This window comes from Ictidomys tridecemlineatus, chromosome 2, assembly GCF_052094955.1.
Source record: "Ictidomys tridecemlineatus isolate mIctTri1 chromosome 2, mIctTri1.hap1, whole genome shotgun sequence".
Classification (NCBI taxonomy): domain Eukaryota; kingdom Metazoa; phylum Chordata; class Mammalia; order Rodentia; family Sciuridae; genus Ictidomys; species Ictidomys tridecemlineatus.
In genome coordinates, this window is record NC_135478.1 from 187,880,294 (window position 1) to 187,898,009 (window position 17,716).

Consider the following 17,716-nt stretch of genomic DNA (forward strand, 5'->3'; position numbering starts at 1 on the left):
ATCTGTGGGCCAGATTTGGTTGTAGGTTGCGCACTAGTGGCCTCTGCTGCAGAGTGTTCTATAAACATGACCTGTTATTATTGGGTCTCCTGGAATTTATAATAACCTCCCAGGAGCCTTTATGTTGGGACCCTTCTAAGAATACATCTGTGTTTTCTTTTCTGCCCTCCAACCAGCCCCCACCTCACCCTGACATATACCAGGCCTGTTTTGACATAACTCCAGGGACTCTAAATGTGTGCCACATAATTTGGAGAGATTCTGATTGAGGTGTGCAGGAAGTCTGGGGAACTATATCTCCTTAGAGGGGAGATTTGAGAAAGTGGCATCATGGCTTTTACCTCTCCTAAAAGATTAAAGTATAGATTGTCTTTAATTTCAACAGCATATTAGAGTCTTTTCTGAACCACTGGGATAAGAAGGACCTATCGTATATCTGTAGAATATATGTATCTTTCTTAAGAAATAGTTTTTTATTGCATTTTTAAATTTTGTGTTACAGAAAAAAGAGTTTGATGTGGACACCCTCAGTAAATCAGAGCTGCGGATGCTGCTAAGTGTGATGGAAGGGGAGCTGGAGGCCAGAGACCTCGTCATTGAGGCCCTGCGGGTAAGAACATTCTGGAGCAAGGTCTCCTTGTGTATCATTCTTTTCTCAAAGGGCTACTAGCAGAGCTGTTTTTAATTTTTAAATCAAATAGATTTGAAATGTTCCATCAGGATAAAATGTGCCCCTCACTCCGGACACCAACCCTTTATAAGCTTGTAAACAAACACTGAAGTCAAATGGCTCTTTACATGTTGGGGATTGGGAATAAACTGTTGACTATGGAAGGCTTGAGAATCAGTTGTATTATTCCAGCAATTTTTTTTGTTGTTTCACATACTTATTTGGTTAAAGACATATTTTTAGAAGACTGGTAATTTAGTTTCTTGCATTGGTTATGTTGGCAGTGAGGAAAAATAAAGAGTCATTTATAAAAAAAAAATGTTGCTGATACTAGATCATTTTTCTTCCTAGATAAATGACAAATAATTTTTTTATTTTCAGAAATTTAGTGTTTAAAAAGTCTATAAATATATCTATATTTACATAAACATATAAACACTTATAACTTTCAATAGGTTATTATTTTTATCTGATCTTACAATAATTTAAAACTATTTCCATAGTATTGCAAAGAATATGTTAAATGTCTTAATTTTTCTTTTTGCCTTCAGTATATTTTCACAGAATTGAAGTTGATACAGTAGATGTATGACGACCCCTCAATTTGGTGTCAGAAAAGTGGGGAGTATATTTGTACCATCTGCAGACCAATATTGAGCTGAAGGTGTTGCTTTTTGAATAAGTTTAAATAGGTGTTTGCAGTTTTGTTATGAGATATGACCATCCTGTTCCACATTAGGAATATACGTATTTTTTGTTTGTTTGTTTTTTAGTATTTTTTTCAGATGTCGATGAACCTTTATTTATTTATTTATTTATACATGGCACTAAGAATTGAACCCAGTGCCTCGCACATGCTAGGCAAGTACTCTACCACTGAGCTACAACCATAGCCCCAGGAACATACATATTCTTGAATGAACTTTTGGGAGAATTGCTGAGGCAGTACATCACTGAGATGTGTGAATTTCAGCTCTAGGACAGGATAAGGGCACAGTCACCAGCTAAGGCAAATAGTATAGCCTCTTAAGACCAAACAGAAGTGAAGAGTTCCACCTCCACCTTAGGGATTTTTCTAATCCTTTCTGTTTACATGTTAAAGGGGTCAACGTTGCACACAAAACGTTTGAAAATTTAGTGAAGTCTGTTTTTTTATGTTGCCTTAGAAACCATATCTATTTCTATTTTTATTTTCTTTGCATTATTATTTAATTTCTTTGCATTATCAAATGTAGGAATAGAGATAAAGGCTTAATAGTGACTTGCCAAAGAGAACATTTTTCATAGAATCAAGGAATGTCAGAATTACAAGAAGCCTCACTTGATATCATAGACCAGAGGTTTGCATCCCTATCAGATCTTCTGTCTCATTTTTTATAAAATATTATTTACTATGCTTCCCTGAAATTTATGGATAATTGTATGTGTAAGTGAATTATACTAAAAATTAAACCAAATACATGACACAATACACTATGATATAAAGAAAATAGGAAATTAATTATAATTGGATGTATTTCCAACATAAATACTAAAGTATAACTATACTGGAAGGCATGAAAAAGTAGATGGCCTTTTGAACTATGTATACACTAGTTATAAAAGAATTCTGATCCTAGTGTGCCATAACATTGACTCAGATGCAGTGAGGTGACTTTTTAAATCAGAGAATGACTTTAGGTAAAGTTTAGCAAAAGTGAACATTTATATAGGAGTTGAAACCCTGGAAGATTCAGTTTATTAAAACAACTTGTTAAGGTACATGGAATTACTCTCCTGGCTTGAATGTGTGAACTGAAGGTTCTAATGAAAGGAATGTGTAGAGGAACATTTCAAAGTTTGGGGGGACCTAGGACACTTTCGGGATCAGTGCCCAACCCTTCTCCCTACCCCATAAGGGCCAATTACTGTGAAAACTAAACATACTCTTGCTTGTATCCATAGCACCTTGGAGGGCACTTGTGGAGCACTGGCTAAGACCAGACTCCTTTGTTTATAGATTAAAACCAACCAAACAAAAAGGAAGCCCAAAGAGATGCTGATCTGTCTAAGATCACAATGTGATGTGCATGGGAGTCTTCTAGGTTCATTTTCACACAACCTCCCTTGGGGAACTCAGTGTATATGGAGATTTTCAAAAACTTTCTTTTTCTTTAATTATGATGATGTGATATATTTACATATTTATGACCCTGTTTTTAAGAATAGGTAATAATGTCATCTTCATATACCAATGGTAGCCAGCATAGACCCTCTGTGGTGATTTACTGATTGACTGTTTATTCCCTGGAGCATTCATCATAACTACTGAAATATTTACTTAGATCCACATGTGTCATTTAGTTGCCTTTCCCTCCCACATTTCTTTTTTATTTAATACAATATTTTTATTGAAGGGGAAATTGTATTTTAAAAAGTAATATTAATTACTTAAATTGAATTGCAAAACTCTGAACTGAAGTCCACCTTAATCTCATAGAAAACATTTTGTCAATGATTGCCTCTCATTCACATGAGATAGCAGTACATCTTTGAATAAGTATATATGTTCAAATGAAGCCCAGAAGGAAATATTTTGGAGTTTTATTAGAGGATGTATTAAAAGAGAAGCAGCAATAGCAAGATAGCCACAGAGCCTTTTGAGTTAAATTTAATTGAATATTCAAAATTCGAGTGCACAATTTTATCCAGAAATTAGCAATTCAAGGATAATTGTTCAGATTGCTGTCTTTTGGCCTGCATTTCTTATCCCCCCTCTTACTACAAGTATTTTTGTTAGTTTCTTAGTCAAAGGGAAACAAAGACAAGATGATGAAAATGATATAATTATAAAACTTTAAAATGACAAAATTATGTGTTTTAGCCTGCTATCATTAGCATGAGTTTGCATGAATATTTTTTCATTGAAATAGTGACTGTCTTCAGTGGTTACCTTCGGATTTCCTCCATACCTTTTATTTTCTTTTAGGTTAAATAAATGAGAAATGACTGTATTAAAGATATGGCAGTTCTTCCTCCTAACCTTCATTGATAGACTAACTGTATAGTCCAGACTTCCAATTATTGTTTGCATTGAATTTTTTTTAATTAGCCAGCTCAACAGTTCTTCAGATAGAATGAATTTATAGCTCTGATAACATTGAGGACTATCAGATCATAGAATTGCCTTGTACAAGCAACCGTAGCAAAGAAACCCAATACACCATAGAAATTGATTTCTCTCTCTCTCTCTCTCTCTCTCTCTCTCTCTCTGTCTCTCTCTCTCTCTCTCTCTCTCTCTCTCTGTCTCTCTCTCTCTCTCTCTCTCTCTCTCTCATGACATTCTGTAGTGAGTGATCCCAACTGGAGGGGCAGCTCTATGTTGAGTAGTCATTCAGCAGCCCAGGTTATTTCTGTGTCTTAACTCTCCTTAGGGAGTTATCCTCATCTGTGTGGTTGAAACTGGATCAAAGCCAGCTCCACATCTTAGTGTGTGGTTAGGAGAGAGAGGAAGTGGAAGGCAAGTAACTTCCCTTGAGCACAAGCTTTCTTCTATATAGGGCACTGAGGAGCATTAGAGAGAAATTGTGAACACATCTAGTTGCATAGAAGACTGGAAAATGGCACTGGCTTGCCACTCTGTAGAAGAAGAGGGGACTTTAGAGAACCTTAACAACCTATGAAAGACCAAGAAAGAGGGCTCTTATCCTGGTATAATCATATGAAGCATCCTAGATAGAGAGAAGGATATATATCGTACTTTCCCTCAGTAAGTATTTGTTCAGGACGAAGCACATGTAAGTGGAGGTGTATTATGCCAAAAATTGTGTCTCTTTAGAAAGTTGTATCCTGACTTAGTATGTTTTTAAAATAATCTGAATAATGTCATTTTGATCCTGCTGTTAACTTAGTATGTTCAGAGTTTGCCTGGAATCATCTTTTCAGAAACTTGATCTATTCTTTGAATTCAAAATTCAATGTTAAAGCTTTTAAATGATTTTTCTTTAAATTAAAATAGGTTTCTCAACTTCATTCCTGTTGATATGTGAGACTGGATATTTTTTATGGTAGAGGGAGCCGTCCTGTATGTCACAGATATTCAGAAGCATCCTACCATGGCCCCTTCACTCATGACAACCAAAGAAGGTCTCCTCATTAGGGAAAAAATGTTGCCCCAACATGTTGCCCTACTTGGGAAACACTGCTTTAAAGCAACACTGGTCAAAGAAATGCTGCTTTTAAAAATGTTTGCTAGAATGAATGTAAGAACTCAAAGTTGATTCAAATATGTCACATTATGATACAATGATTTTCTTGTGAAACTTTGACTCTTTGAAACTAAAAGTTAACCTGAAAATGTGCCTTTAACAAATTCCATGATCCTTTTGAAACATGCCTCATATTTTACTATTTAAAATTACGGCCTAGTTTTTTACGCAGAACTTATTTTTTTCCTTTTTCTTTCTTTCTTTCTTTTCTTTTTTTTTTCCATACAGTATTGAGGATTGAACCCTAAACCTCATGCATGCCATGCAAGTGCTCTATCATTAAGCAACAGTCCCAGCCGACTAAATGTCTTATTTTTCAAATTGAAAAGCCTTTTATGGTTCATGGCTCAGTGCTGGAATCTTGACATAAAACAGAGGCAGTCTATTTTTGCAGGGCAGGGGATTGAACCCAGAACTTCTTGGGTGCTAGGCAAGTGCTCTACCACTGAGCTACATCTCCAGCCCCAAAGGGATATCTCTTTAAGTAGAAGAATGCTTTCACTTTAATTTTCAAAGTAGCTACTGGATTGTGTATTTCTCATATGTCACGTCTGTTAAATATTGAGAAAAGAATGACAGTCTCACTTTTTATTCATTTCAACATGCAGCCTTTTGTATTTCAAAATTCTCCTAGGAATGCAGACAATTGATTGACCAAGACGTACACCTTCTTTATGCTGTTCATTTTAATGAATGAATGAATGAATGAATGAGTTTGCTGAGCTGAGCTCATGAAAACATAAATTAATTTGTTTCTTTCTCTGCCTGTTGAGATAACACTTTTGCCTGTCTAGGGAAAGGAAGAAGTGTGTTGACCAGATTTTGTGTTGTTTCTGCAGGCAAATCAGTTTTCATAATGTCCAAATAGCTCATGGTTTTAAAAATATCTTTCTTTTTTGTCCAGTAAGACAGACACAAGAACTATCAATTTTGATTTTTTTAAGAAATTGTATTTTCTCTGAACAGTTATCATTAGTGGAAAAAATAGATGACAATCAGGTAAAAATCCTATTTTTAAATACTGGAATGAAGGTGATATTGCAACAGATCAAAGTGTTTGTTATAATTTCTGGTCCATTTAATCAGCAATGGAAGTCAGCGAACGATGCTTCCTTACTGATTATTATCAATACGTTATTGATATATTTGTATCTATTGAATATAGACATTTATGATGTCATCATATATTCATGATGTTGTGAATATATAAGAAAAGCAAAGATGAGGCCTTCCCATTTCTGTGATGTACCACTTGATCCACATTGGTTGCAGGATAAAGCCAGGACTATAAATAGGGTGAAACTAGGAATATATTTTAAACACTTTGAAGATTATTACAGTTTGGGGGACTATCTAATGATCAGTTCAAAATTATTCCCATGTGACCTGAAAATTTCAGGTGTTCCCTTAAGGCATTCTGTTACAATTTAGCCACCTGGTCTTAACATTCAGAGTCTGAAGTACAAGCCTTGAGTTTTTGTGGAAATTTCCCTTATTACATTTATGATTAGTTATGTATCTTGATTGTAAGAGGAAATAAGGGTATAAAGCAGTACTCTTAAAATTCTGCTTTTCTTATCTATGGCATTTAAAAATATTTAAGATTTATGTTTCTAACTTTCCAATTTTCTGAGTCAAATGTAAATAGTTTTTTAATAAATAAAAAAAAGACAGAAAAAGTCATATCTCATGTCTCAAGTGGTACTTGAACTGAGTGGAAAAGTCTGTGCATTTGGTCAACTGATATTTATTGTCTTTGTTATGCTCTAGGCATGTTCTGGGCATCAAGGGTACAGTGGAGAACAAGAAGCATTATTTCTTTCCCGTGGATCTTAGACTCCAGTGGCAGAGATGGGTGTTAAAGTGATCAAAGAAAATCTTTAGACAAATTATATTTATACAGTTTGTTTGAACAAAGAATTGGGAAGTATACAGAATCAGAAAAGGTTTAGAGAACTCTGCTGGGCAGTGTGAGCAATGGTTGTAGACAGAACAAGGATTGGTTGCAGTTAGGCATTTGCCTTGTTTGGATGTGTCTGATCAGTTGGAAGTCTGTGATTGGATAAAACTCAGCTCCTTGTGATTGGCTGATTCTGAGCTGCTTTTAAAATATTTTTTTAACTTCTAAATTAGGTTTATATTTGTATACATATGGAGTTATGTGGTTGTTTGTTATATAGAAACCCAAAGTATGGAAACAGCTTCAAGCCAATGGACTTCCTGCTTATTTGATTTTAAAACAATAAACAAATTTATCTAAAATTTGGAAGAAAAAGAAGGAATACTGTGAGAGATAAGGAAAGGAGTGATATTTTAGAATGATTAGGAAAGGCTTACCTGAGGAGGAGACACCTCCTGAGACTTGGCAATGGAGAGAGATCATGAATTTAGGTGGAGAGTGGTTTGGGAAAAAGGGGGCAGCATGGGAGAGAATGGCACAAGATCAGATGAGGAGCTGGGGCCATATAGTGAAGGCCACAGTAAGGCTATATTTGACCCAATATCAGGTGGGGAGCCATTGGAGTGTTTCCACTTGAGAAAGACTTCAGTTTGATTTACATTTTCTAAAAAAAAGTCTTTTCTAAAAATTGCACAATTTTATTGCATTTTATTTTAGCCTCAAAATTTATTAAATGTAAATATTTAAAAAACACCGCCAGTATGGAGATAAAAGATATGCAGACCTCCCTAGCTGCTAAGCTGACACAGGACTGCTGAGTGGGAACAGAACACCATCAAGCAATCTGAGTTTTTAGTTGTTTCCCTCTCTCCAGGTGTGGAAAACTGGCTTCCTATCACTTTTGTTCCTTGCCAATGGACAGTGTTTTTCTCTAAATTGTTATGATTTAGCTGATTATGATTTTTTTAGTTAAGATTGGTTTAAATTAATATTGATGAAGTTCTCCACTTGACATTTTTTTTGAAAAGGCAAAATTGTATCTTCAGTTTTGTTTTCTCCAATCCACTTCACCTCAGTTCAGATACTTATTTAAAATTTTTTTCTGTTCAGATTTTTATATGGAATAAATTTTATTTTTAAAAGCCCTCTTCTCTCAGAATTGAAGACAACTGTATATTTCCAATGGTGTACTTAACTGCAAAATCAAATTCCTTCTTATTTCTTTCATCTGGATTTGGGTAAAATAGCAGAAGTTAGCTTCACATAGTGCTGAAAGGGAGTTGGCAAGAAAATATAGGATCTTTCAACAGTGTCTGAAATTTTTTCTGCTCTGATACATCCATGTTGGCCTGTTTTAAATGGGCCATTGCAGTTTTTATGGTCACCTAATGACTCCATACAAAATTGAGATGCTAGAGGGGACAACCTCTTTAACAGCCCTGAATCCCTCTCATGAAATTCTCTTATGGGAAATATAATGGGGTTCTCATTCAGTGTCTATATCAAATTATAATTGCACCTCATATGGGCATTACAATATTGTGGATAATAAACTCTTAGGAAGCTCTTAACTTACTACAGAGTACATCAGCCTAATTTTGTATATTTGAGTGGTAATTTTTATCCATGGTAAAGGTTGAGACTTGCCAAGTCAAGGGGAACAAACCTCCCATATGCTGACATCTGGGCATCCCAGCCATTCTGTCCTCAAGGGGGCCTTTAAATCTCTAGGCAGATGGGATGGGTAGGTACTTTAATATCACACCTCCTGGCCTCACATGCAGATGCATTTGTATTATGAGGAGTGGACAATGTAATATGCCACATGGCACTGCTCATAGTCTCTGTGCACCTTGAAAGTTATAGGACAGATCCTGTTCATTTGCTTCCTGTCTTCTGGAGTGGGTGTTAATGCTTCTTCCTCAGGGTGGAACTCACACTTCCTAAGTCACAGACTGCCAGTGCGACACAGGAACCAAAGCTAATCTACTCTGTTAATTTATCTTCACAGCAAGCCTATGGCAAGCTGGGAAACAAGTAGTCATGAAGTCAGAGGGGCATTCTGGATGGTCAGACCACATGCCAAAAGAGTTAGGAGCAGCATCATTTCTGTGGGCTTGAGTTACTACTGTCTGTGGTCCTGGTGGTCAGTTGTGAGAGCATCTTAGAGAAAGAGAAGTGACTTCTATCACTTGTTGCCAGCCAACATTTTTAAAAGCAAAACTTTCAAGTAGGAACTTCAGAAACTTTCAAAGTATATTGGAAATAGTATTATAAGCTCACAATCGTGGGCTCTCCACAGGGTTCCTGCTCTGCCTGAAGGTTGAAGTTTGAGCAAGGCATGGAGATGGAAAAGGAATTAACATTGTTTGGGTTTTGATATGTGTCAGGTACTAGATATGCATTGTCTCTTACAATCACTATGAAATCCTGTGAGGTCCACAATAGTACTCTCACTCTAGGAATGGAGACACTGAGGTACAGAGAATATAAACCAATTTCTGTCTGACTCCTAACCTCTGTTCTCCTCATTCTTTTTCTGCAAAGGCAGTGTTAATGAAGCTAAGCATTTTCTTAGAGCTGGGGTCATCGTCCATGGATTCTTTATTTTACTCTAAATGCTGCAAAATCCCAGACCATTTCCCACACACTTGTAATAAATTGTAAATATCAAAAGCTACCCAGAAATCAAAGCAACAAAAAAAATTGTCAATGTTCTGTGTTTAAACATTCATTCACTGCTCCCTTTCAGTTGATTGCAGGTAATTAAAAGCAGAAGTAAATCCTTCAAGACTTCTAAGATCTTACCCAATGACAATTATGATAATGTAGAAAAGCATCATTGATTATTAATGTTTTCTTTTTCTCATTAATTATCATACCAAAAGTTTGTACTCTTCTGTAATTAGAATGTGATTTTGTCATCTGATGAGAGAGAACATCTTTCATGCATGTGTGAATGCTGTAGGACCCAAGTTTGCAATAAGGAAATGCAGATTTCCGCATTGACAAAGACACAGTTGTTAAGCACCTGTTCTTTCCCATCCATTACTAAATCCCTTCTCCTGTAGATGCATTTCACTCACTTTTTTATTCCTTTAGACTTTGATCAACTTGTTTTTATTTCCTATCCGGAAAAAGAAAAGAACCAGCAGGTAGTAAATTGAGTCATTAAATAGGAATTCAGATTGTTTTCCATGAAAGACTCTTACTGACTTTCTTAAATATATATAATTCTTTGATTTTTCCAATCAGTAGAAGTTATAGTGAGGGCAGATTATGTAAGCCAGGGTTATGATACAGGCTCTGTGGATGCAAAGCTGAACATTTTAAGTAATTAGTATGTTCAAATGCAGATGTATCACTGGCCTTGTTAGGAAGTTCAGTTTCCTTTCCCAGAAACCAGTTTTAGATTATTTTAAACATATTTCTAAATAATCCCTGGAAGTTAACATAGTTGAGGATGATTTCCTGTTATGGAGTCTTCTTCCTGGACTGGCTGGGAATAAATTTTCCTAGGCACTGTCAAAAGTGCATTGAGCTTCCCACTGGAGTCTTGGTCAAACAGTGGAACTTCGCTGGTATAATGGAGAAGCCAACTTTCATCATTTCTTCTTGTCTATATCAGAGGGTTTCATGTGGTTTTGTGTCCAATGAGAAGGTAATTGGATGTGTTGGGGAATAAGGTGGAAGGAACAGTAGGACAATTAGTGGAAGAGCTTTAGAAACCCTTAATGAGTATTGTTAATATGTTAAACTCTCAATGTGTTTAAATTCAAACAGTTGACAATTGTGATTCACTGTAGGCTGTGGGGTAAGAAAAGAATATGATAAAAATAGTGTTTAAAGGAGATTATGTTAGCCACTTTGGGAAATAGATTGACAGAAAAAGGGAGAAGAGGGATCTGAGTCAGTAATTACCATAGACACTGTTAAAGTGTGTTTCTGTAAAGCTTTGAATTCTGGATGATGGTTCTAAATACAGGTGATATCTTGCGTGGGGGGCAGGGGTACTAGCAGGACGTGAAGAGACACGACTGTGAATAAAAATAACTCCTCTAGCATAAGTGTGTGTTATTTTCTAACTGGTGACAGCAAATATTTATTCCTAAAGCAATTTCATCATTAGGGTAGAAACTTTGTTTTCATTAGGACTTTATGTTTATGTATAAGTAATTCAGGCATCTGCTCCAGTTCTCCCCAAAGCCTTTTTAGTGCTAGTCATTCAACATTCATCCAACAAATATTTATTGAGGGTATACTGCCATGCCAGGTGTTGTATTGGGCACTAGGAAGAGTGTAAGCTAGAGAGTCCTGATACTCATGGGACTTGGTCTAATAAAGAACCCTAACCATTATTACAGGTTCCACTTCTACCAAGTGCAACAATTGAAAAGTACCCAGGCACCAAGATTATGTACCATAATCAATAGGGTATTTTTCTAAGATCTTTTATAAAAATAGATGAGAGTAAAAATACTAAAAACTAAGCAAAATAGGAAGATTTTAAATAAATTTAATAAAAAGAAAAACATGTTTCTTTGGTTTGATCTCTATTGGCTTATGTTTCCCTAGATTTTGTACAACTTCTGGAAGCTGTTTCTTTTTGTGTAGCCACAATGTCCTGTTTCCTTTTGCTCTCTCCTCTGCAGATGATGGCCTTTGGACTCCTTGCTTTCCAAAGTGGATATTAGTTTCCCCTATTTATCATTCATTGGGGTACTTCAGAATACAGAGCAGTATGGCTGTTTTTACCTTGGTGACTTACAGAGGTGTTTTTCTGTTTGTCATATATATATATATATATTTGATACTGGGGATTGAATCCAGGGGCACTATTGAGTCACATCTGTAGTTCTCTTGGAGTTTAGATAACTACACACTCCAGCTTCCTTGTCATACAGCCTGGGATACAATAGTGAGCACCCTAAGAGACAGGAAGGAGAATGTACCTGGTCCTTATTAAAGCCTAGATGACAGTCACTTTTCTTTATATTTTATTGGCCAAGTAGTCTCAGATTCAAGGTAGAGACAGAGACCTGACCAGATGTTTTAATACCTTTAGGGTACTGCTACTATTATTTGCTGAGCCCTTACTACCAAACATGGTATTTAGTATTTGATGTCAGTTATCTCATTTAATCCTCACAAGTGTCCTTGGAAGGAGATGCTATTGTTATCTCACTTTAAGGCTCATAGTTAACTACTGTGTTCTGTAACACATAGCTGATAAGTATCTAGCACAACTTGGGCCCAGGGCTTTTAATTCCAAGTGTGTCTTCTTAACCACTTTCTTATGTAATTTATGGAAGAAAGCTATCTAATAGTGACTGGATTATAAGACAAAGCAGGCTTGTGTGTTGCAGTAAAGCACATATGAAAGAATTCTGATGAAGGTAAATTATGGATGGTTTCTGGGAAAAGGTGGCATTCCAGGAGTCTTAAAGAAGGAGCACATTAGTGAACAGAGCAATGAGAGGTATACTTGAATTAAAGATAGCATAAGCTCAAGATTTGAGTGTTCTCTGAGTACAAAGATAACTGATACTGGAGCACAGGCTTAGACTGATGGAGTGGGACATAGAATGGGCTCTATCAAGGAGGTTTTCAGTGCCAACCTGAAGCATGCATATGCTTAGTATGATAGTATGAGTTGTTGAAAATTATTAAGGAAATAGGAACTTCATTGGTCCTGCAAGTGTGGTTCCAAACCAGCAGCAACACCTCACAACTTGTTAGAAATGCAGATTATTGGAACATATTACCCCAGACTCTGAGGATGGTGCAAAGCATTCTGTTTTCACAAGCCCTCCAGGTGACTCATGCAAGCCCAAGTTTGAGAACCACTCATCTGAGGGCCTGTTACTCATTGTAAATCAGGCACATTTTGTATAACCTTTGTCATAGTGCCGATTAGGTGTTAGGAATTGAAAGGCTTTCTGCTCTGTAATCAGCAGGGCAAGCAATTTGGTGACTAAAGCGGATCCCATCTCTCAAGAGTTACATCTGTAACTGGTCCACATAAGATTTGAAGGGGAATTAAAATAACAAAAATGGAAGAATATGAAACAAAGGGACTAGAACAATGGCTGACACATCTTTCAGTCATAAGATCTTTTTTCTTTTAATGAACTCTTACTTGAGGTCCAGAACGAAAACCAGAACTTGAACTGCTGAGTTGAAGCAAAAGTTTGGGATTTGATGCTTCCTGGTAGGGAAAATAAAATGAGAATAGGCCAAGTCACATGATTTGTGTTATATCTGAGTCGGGTGGAAACATTGCAATTATTGCCTCAGGAAAAGCAAACTCCTCTGGGGACAGGTCTGAAATTTCTTCTGTGCCTCTTCAATTTGGAGGTGTTAGTAAACTGGTCACCACTGTTTTTAGCAAAACCCACATAAAAATGTGATAGCTGGGTGTAAATGAGTGCTTTTGCATATTATTCATAGACGAAATGAAAGGAAGGTTAAGTGAAGGTAAGAGGTGGGCTATGAACTGGCACTTCCCTAGCTCCTCTAAGTCAACAGAGGGGCTGTGTGCCCTTCCAACCATTTGCCAGGATGGTCTGATACCATTTGCTAATGGTTCCTCATTTAACCATTTTTTGTTCCTCATTTCATTCTGAGCAAATATATCATTTCTATTCAAATGTGGTTAGGCAAAGCAGTATTTATGAAAAAAAAAATTTGAATGTGGAGCAAAACCATGAACAGAGTTATATCAATGTTCCTAAAAGAAAATGAGAGTTGATGTCAACTAATTGGGGCTTATGATAAGTTTTCCCCAGAATGTATGGTGACTGCCAGTAATGCAAATGTTTTTCTATTGTGAATTTATGAATATGCTTTAAGTACTATTGGTTGTCATTAGATGAACATTTCCTATATGCTGAAATAATTTTGTTGAGTATTACCTCTAATCAAACTTACTAGAATTTCATCAGTTTTTACATGCTTGCTTTTGGACTTGCCAACACCAGTTCATGGTTCTACTTTTTATTGCTTTGAAAATTTCTGCTACATTTTTTTTCTAGCACTCCTCAAATGACTTAGAATGTTATAAGCACTTTGGTAACCCTGTGATCTAAAATTTTGTTATTCAGCTCTTTCTTCCTACCAGAGAACTGTCTGTGGTCTTTTGTTGGGCCTGGTTGCTGTGTTTCTCTGGTGTCTCTAGAGTCTCAAATTGTCTCTAAGTCAATTTGTTTTTAAATCATAACTAACCAAGTGTAACTTTTGGTAAACTTTCACTAACATTTTTGCTTCATACCAAGTTAAGCTATCCTTTTAAAAAGAGACTTATGAGAGGATATTAAATTACACAAGTATTTGCTTAAAAAAAATCACAGTATTCAGGAAGCTAGCTTTTAAATTGTGATACTTTAGCTGAGGGATGAAGATTACCAGATAGCAATAATGGAAAGTTTTTAACATTTGCATTAGCAAAAATATTTATGGTAACTAAACCACATCAGCCTTGTAAATTGCAACAGTGGCTCCAATGGATGTTCAAAATGTTTCTTCATTAATTTTATTTTTAATTGGATTGATAATATTGTGTGAGATTTTATGTAGTCCATATCTCATTTTCTTTCCTTTTTTTTTTTTTTGTACGTGATCTCAGGGAACAAGGTGGGATTAGGCTTTCTCTGTGATCCCATTTTCCTAATAACTGAATTTTAATTCTTCATCTACCAGAAAGTTATACTTCCTTTTCTTCCTGGAAGCATGTATTCTTTGCTTGTTAAATTACTGACTTAAAATTTTGAAGCTGGTATGGTGGTACAAACCTGTGATCCCAGCTACGAGGGAGAATGAAACATGAAGATTGCAAGTTTTAGGCTGACTTGGACAACTTATTGAGACCCTGTCTCAAAAAATAAAAAGATGTAGGGATATGGCTCAGTGGTAAAGAGTCCTTGGGTTCAATCTCTTATACTGGGGGGAAGGACAGAAAAAAATAACCTCCAGTAATCTTACCACCATAACATAGTTAGAATCAGGTTATACAACACAGGTTTAGATTCTTCACATTTTAATCAAGCATTTTAAATATTTTCAGTCTTTCTTACATTCATAAATCATAGTGTATTTTATATGATTGAAGAATCAGAACCTTATTTATCCTGTGTATTTTCTTATTGGCTGTTTTCTGTTGGCTCTGAGCTGAGATGATACTTAAAATATTTAACAACAAAAACCATGCAGGCACCAGTGAATCAGGAAGGATGCCTAACTAATCACAACAGATTATGTCCATTACACCATCTAGATACATGCTGGTGAACAACAAGCCTTCAACATTCTACCTTAGAAAGTCCTTCATTGGTGAACACAACCCAATTGAATACATTTTTGCTTGTAAAAATGTTATCTTAATGAACATTGATAGAGCCTGTTTTGATTTTAGTCTACCTGAAACATGTAATTTAGATGAGTACAATTGTAAAGGACATAATTTGCAAGGATTTTTAACTGCTATTCTATTTAAAATATCGTTTTCTCTAATTATCAAAGTAATAAATGATCTCTGTAGATTATCTTCTACAGCACAAAAAAAGGAACTTCCTATCACTCAGAAGTAACCATATTCCTCTGCACTAATGAACACATCTCTCAAAAAAAAAAAAAAAGTGGGGGAACTATGGTCTATATAGTAACCTGCTTGCTTTCTCAATATATTGTAAGCATGTCCCTAGATATTCTTGAGCATTAAGGATCTTTAATTACTGAGTATCAGTTACTTAATAAAACCTCAATTGTCCTGACATTTCCTTACTCATTTAGATTGCTGCAATTCCTCTTTTGCATATGTCCCCAATTCTCTTGGCCTCTCTAGACAAAATCCTGGTGCTTGTTAAATTAAACTTTCTGCTTACCTCATGTTCACATGATACAGCTGTGCAAGGTTGCAGAGGCACCTCCCACCTTGCTGGCTGGTCTCACTTTAAACTCATGACCATACCCTCTTCATGGCCTTTTGTGCCGCTTGGGAATTGGATGACATTTCTTGGTGCTTTTACTTGCCTCTTTGATTCGTGTACACTTTCTTCCCTCTCTTGAGACCTTACATGCCACTTCCCTTTGCTTCACTCTCAGCTGCTTTCAGTTTCTCTGAGCAGAAATAAAGGATCCACCCTTTCCCATGGTCACAGAAACCAACTCCCTGTCACCCCTACTCACAAACTCTTCCTCCTCACACTCCGGGCAGACCACCCATGTTCATGGCTCCGGTGCAGCCAGCCATCATGTGCTTGGTTCTGTGTCCTCTCTCAGGAGCAGGGATACCTCTGTTTTGTATTATCAATTTTTTTCCTCAGATCTACCCTGCATACCCTCTAGCCATTATGGTATTTTGTTGTGTCCTTTTACAGTAAAATACCTTGCAATTGTTGCTACTAACTGACCACAATTTATTTTCTTCCATTCTGCTTTGAATCTATTCTAGTCAGGTTTCTGCGAACACTGTTCTAACTGAAAGTCAATTCATTTTTTGTAGTTGTGGGGACCAACTGTGGAGTAAGACTTGGTTCCTCTGTTTTTTTTCCCCATTCCCCTATCCCACCCCTAAATCTTGATGGCTCTAATTTAAACTCTAAATCGTGCTTCTCATATTCTCCCCTGATACAGCCCTAGTGTTCCTTTGCTGCTTTAAGAAATGATTACAAATTTTTTGCTTGAAAGCTACAAAAATTATCTCCTGAAGCTCAGAAGTCTAAAATGAGGTGTCAGGGCTGCATTTCTTCTGGTTCTATAGAAGAATCCACTTCCTTGTTTTAGGTGGAGGCTGCCTGCATTCCTTGACCAGTAGTCCCTCCTTTCATCTTCAAAGTCAGCAGGGTAGTGTGTTCCAAACTCTGTTTCTCTCTGACCTAAGCTTCCATGTCACATCTCTTTCCTCTGACTTGAAAGCTTCCTCTTACAAGAACCCTTGGAATTAGATCTGTCCCATCCAGAATAATCTGAGATAATCTTCCCATCTCAAGATCCTTAACTTGACTATATGTGCACAGCCCTTCTGCCTCGTTTGGTTAATCTGCTTGGTTTCGGGGGTTTTGTTGTTATTTGTTTTTGGTACTAAGGATGGAACACAGGGACTCACTTATGCTAAGCAAGTGCTCTACCTCTGAGCTATACCCCCAACCCTTTCCATTTTATCTTGAGACAGTGTATTGCCTTGGCTAAACTGCCCAAACTGGCATCAAACTTGCAATCCTTCTTCCTTAGTTTTCAGTGTAGCTGGGATTATGGGTGTGCACCATCACATCCACAAGATAATGTATTCACAGATTCCAGGGATTAGGGTGTTGACATCTTGGGGATCATCTTCCTGACTACCCCAACTCCTCCATCCATCTTGTTTTAATAGCCTTTTAATGGGTCTGCTGGCTGTGCAATTACCCCATTATAGTCCATTTCCATAGTAACCACAGTGATCCTGGTAAGACAGGTCATATCTTGTCACCCTTTAGCTCACAGCTGCCTTGGTTGGTCATTTTTCTCAGAGTAAAAGGCAGAGGCCTTCCAATGGCCTTGAAGTTGTCTTTTCCTTGAACAAGATCAGCTTCTTGTTCAAGGAAAAGACAACTTCAAGGCCACTGGAAGGCCTCTCCCTTTATTACCTTTCTCTTATTCTCTGAAGTCCTGTTGACCTTCGCCCTGCCTAGACTGAGGTTTTATGTGTGTTTTCTGTGGCTGGAGAGCTTCTCTCTGGGGCCCTGGACATGGAACTGCTTCCCCATCTGTTTAGGGGTCTGCTGAGATTTCCACTTAGGAAATATATATTTCTGTGAAGCCAGGAATACTTTACTTTGTTATCACCCACTTCTCCTTCACCCCCTTATCCTCTTCCTCCTCTCTCTTCCTTCTTCCCTCTTCCCTTCTCTCCCCTCACTTCTC

At 36.8% G+C, this 17,716-nt stretch overlaps 1 protein-coding gene across 5 annotated transcripts in view; it reads left to right on the forward strand.

Annotated features, from left to right (window-relative positions):
• The window catches only part of Cttnbp2 (cortactin binding protein 2), a 140,804-nt gene that overhangs the window by 10,762 nt on the left and 112,326 nt on the right, over window positions 1–17,716 (forward strand). For all 5 annotated transcript variants that reach the window (XM_078040320.1, XM_078040316.1, XM_078040318.1 and 2 more), the window contains exon 2: window positions 503–610. In XM_078040320.1, coding sequence (XP_077896446.1) covers window positions 503–610 — 108 coding nt within the window. The remainder of the gene's footprint in view (window positions 1–502; window positions 611–17,716) is intronic.